The 3,909-nt window shown below is 38.4% G+C and overlaps 1 protein-coding gene across 1 annotated transcript; it reads left to right on the top strand.

The window, feature by feature from the left end:
* The first annotated feature begins 248 nt into the window (after positions 1–248).
* Positions 249–1,923, top strand: LOC139901747 (uncharacterized). Its single transcript, XM_071884425.1, has 2 exons — positions 249–975; positions 1,088–1,923. Exons 1-2 carry the CDS (start codon positions 249–251, stop codon positions 1,921–1,923), a joined length of 1,563 nt encoding a protein of 520 aa, XP_071740526.1.
* The last annotated feature ends 1,986 nt before the right edge of the window (positions 1,924–3,909 follow it).

Genomic DNA, 3,909 nt, shown 5'->3' with positions numbered 1-3,909 from the left:
TTCGGATATTATATGTTAAGTAATTAATGTATTAGTTGTTTATATGTATGAAAGGAACTAACGGGTAGGTTAGATACCCAAATTTTGTAATATTGAAAAGCCTATCTTAATCGATAACTTTTATATTATGATTGCTTGAGTTCAATTTCATATTGTGAACAATTATATATATGTTACTTATAATATCTCGAATATTTGAGTTGTGTGCAGTTAGAAAATGCCTCCAAAAAAAAAATCCAAACACGGGAATGAGTGCTGCTCAAATTGAGGAGATGGTAGCTCAAAGAGTAGCTGAAGCAGTTGCTAACGCTAAAGTAGGACTTGCAGCAAATGCCGCGAATGAAAGGAGACCCGAAGTGGCAAACGTTCAGCAGCGATGCAATTACAAGGCATTGATGGGTTGCAAGCCCCAGAGTTTTTCAGGAACGGTAGGACCCGTAGGGTTAATGAGATGGCTTGAAAAACTAGAATCAGTATTCAAATTCAGTGAGTGCGTAGACAATGATCGAGTGAAGTTCGCATCATGTACTCTTTTGGATGGAGCCTTAACCTGGTGGAATTCTTTCGCCAAGTCTGTGGGCCTTGATGTTGCATATAATACGCTATGGGAAGAATTCAAGAAGCAGATGATCGATGAGTATTGCCCAAGGAATAAGATTCAGAGGCTAGAAACTGAGTTATGGAACTTAACGTTACAAGGAACGGATATCTCAGGATATACTAATCGATTCCTTGAGTTAGCTTTAATGTGCCCAACCATGGTTACTCCTGAATATAAGAGAGTTGAGAGATATATTTGGGGTTTGTCAGAAGACATTCAAGGAAATGTTATGTCGTCTAAACCTGAAATGATCAAGAGAGCTATTCGTATGGCGCATGATTTGATGGCGCAAGTAGTGCGACGTCAACCAGTTAATGCTAAGACGAATGTGAAGGTTACGACTGAGAAGCGTAAGTGGGATGGAAACCAAGAAGGTAATTCCAAGAAACAAGGAATTGCCAAGGTTGAGAGTACGAACAACAAGTATGCATGAAAGAAACCCTACTACAGTAGATGCACGAAACATCATTTCGATGTGTACTGTAGTTTGTGAGCGATGCAAGGAGCAAGGACATCTCTCAAAGGATTGCAGAGTTAGTTTATCAGGGAATGATAAGAACGATAAGAACAATCAGAATGTTTGTTTTAGATGTGGTCAAGCAGGGCATTTCAAGAAAGAATGTCCTAAGGCTAAGAAGGGCAGAACAGCTAAGGGCCGAGCTTTTCAGATCACAACAAAGGAAGCTTGTGAAGAACCAGAGTTAGTCACGGGTACATTCCACATCGATAATCATGTAGCGTCTATTTTATTCGATACCGGCGCTGATAAAAGTTTTATAGCTAAGGATTTTAGTGTTGCGATAAATAGGCCTTTAACTACCTTAGACACTAGATATGCTGTAGAATTGGTAAACGGTAAGTTGATTAAAGTAGATAAGATTATGCGAGGTTGTGCCTTAAATTTATCAAACAATCTATTCGAGATTGATTTAATGCCGGTTGAGTTAGAAAGTTTCGATGTTGTTATTGGTATGGACTGGTTATCTAAGAACCGTGCGGACATTAATTGTGCAGAAAAGTCTATCCGTATACCTCTTGAGAATGGTGAGAACTTAGTTATTCAAGGAGATACGAGTAAGGTAAACCTTAATATTATTTCCTGTATGAGAGCTCGAAGATATCTAAAGAAGGGATATCCTTCCATTCTCGTGCACGTGAAAGAACTCAAAACCAAAGAAGTTGGATTCGAGGATGTTCCAGTTATTCGTGAGTTTCCTCAAGTATTCCCAGAAGATTTTCCAGGACTACCTCCGCATAGACAAGTTGAATTCCAGATTGGTTTAGTTCCCGGAGCCACACCAGTTGCCAAATCGCCTTATTGATTAGCTCCTTCAGAATTACAAGAACTATCAAATCAACTCCAAGAATTGTTAGATAAAGGATTTATTCGACCTAGTGTTTCTCCGTGGGGTGCTCCAATCTTGTTTGTCGAGAAGAAAGACGGGTCTTTCAGAATGTGCATTGACTATCGAGAGCTGAATAAGCTTACAGTCAAGAATCGTTACCTGTTACCAAGGATAGATAATCTATTTGACCAATTGCAAGGGTCAAGTGTTTATTCTAAGATCGACCTCAGATCAGGGTACCATCAATTAAGAGTCAAAGAGGACGATGTGCCTAAGATAGCTTCAGAACACGCTATGGCCATTATAAATTTTTGGTAATGCCATTTGGTTTAACCAACGTCCCTGCAGTATTTATGGATCTAATGAACATAGTATGCAAGCCCTATCTAGATAAATTCGTCATAGTATTTATCGAAGATATTTTGATCTACTCCAAGAATAAAGAAGAGCACGAGCAACATTTGAGATTAGTCTTGCAACTTTTGGAAAAAGAGCAGTTATATGCTTAATTTTCAAAGTGTGGTTTTTGGCTCGATTCAGTCCAATTTTTGGGTCATGTGGTTAATAGAGAAGGTATCCATGTTGATCCTACCAAGATTGAGGCTATCAAGAATTGGGAAGTGCCTAAGAACCCGTCTCAAATTCGTCAATTTCTAGGACTTGCTGGATATTATAGAAGATTTATTCAGAATTTCTCCAAGATAGCAAGACCATTGACTGCGTTAACACACAAAGATAAGAAATTTGAATGGTCCTCAGCACAGGAATCTGCTTTTCAAATGTTGAAACAGAAGTTACCAACCGCACCTATATTATCACTACCGGAAGGAAATGAAAATTTTCTAGTTTATTGTGATGCATCTAGACAAGGATTAGGATGTGTTCTAATGCAACGACAGAAGGTCATTGCGTATGCATCTCGTCAACTAAAGAACCATGAGCAGAATTATACAACTCATGATTTGGAGTTAGGAGCCGTTGTGTTTGCGTTGAAAATATGGAGACATTATTTATACGGGACCAAGTGTACCATATATATAGATCATAAAAGTCTTCAACATATTTTCAATTAGAAACAGTTAAACATGCAACAAACATGTTGGGTAGAGCTTATAACTGATTACGATTGTGATATTCGATATCATCCAGGGAAAACGAACATTGTAGCTGATGCATTGAGTCGCAAAGAAAGGGTTAAACCTCTGAAAGTTAGGTCATTGAATATGACTATTCAGACAAACCTTGTGTCTCGTATTCAAGATGCACAATTGGAAGCTATGAAGGAAGAGAATGTGAAGAAGGAAGGAATTAGTGAGAAGGATAAGAATTTGAAGTTAAGAGTGACAGAGCCCAATATTTTGCAAACAGAATTTGGATTCTAAAGTTTGGTGGATTGAGAGAGTTTGTGATGGATGAAGCACACAAGATGAGATATTCAATTCATCCAGGGTCTGGGAAAATGTACCATGACTTAAAGGAATTATATTGGTGGACGAACATGAAAGATGAGATTGCAACTTATGTTGAGAAGTGTTTGACATGTTCAAAGGTCAAGGCTGAGAATCAGAAACCTTCAGGGTTACTGCAGCAACCTGAAATTCCCGAATGGAAATGGGAAGGAATTATGATGGATTTCATCACGAAATTGCCAAAGACTGCTAAGGGTTATGACACTATTTGGGTAATAGTGGATCGACTTACGAAATCTGCACATTTCTTACCCATGAAAGAAACTGACAAGATGGAAAAGTTGGCTAACTTATACATCAAGGAGATTGTCTCTAGGCATGGAGTTTCAATTTCAATTATCTCTGATTGAGATAGTAGATTTACTTCAAGATTTTGGCAATCTTTACAAAAAGCCCTAGGTACTCGTTTGGACATGAGTACGGATTATCATCCCCAAACCGATGGACAGAGTGAGAGAACTATTATGACATTTAAAGACATGCTCCGAGCGTG

The sequence above is a fragment of the Rutidosis leptorrhynchoides genome, chromosome 3 (genome assembly GCF_046630445.1).
Source record: "Rutidosis leptorrhynchoides isolate AG116_Rl617_1_P2 chromosome 3, CSIRO_AGI_Rlap_v1, whole genome shotgun sequence".
In the NCBI taxonomy this organism is placed as follows: domain Eukaryota; kingdom Viridiplantae; phylum Streptophyta; class Magnoliopsida; order Asterales; family Asteraceae; genus Rutidosis; species Rutidosis leptorrhynchoides.
This window is presented reverse-complemented; position numbering and strand designations above follow the sequence as displayed.

Bases quoted from the DNA above. Each gene is read 5' to 3' on its own strand.
- LOC139901747 (XM_071884425.1), top strand. From the start codon at position 249: ATGAGTGCTGCTCAAATTGAGGAGATGGTAGCTCAAAGAGTAGCTGAA. The intron at 976-1,087 runs GTAATTCCAAGA...TGTGTACTGTAG, and splicing joins GTGGGATGGAAACCAAGAAG to TTTGTGAGCGATGCAAGGAG.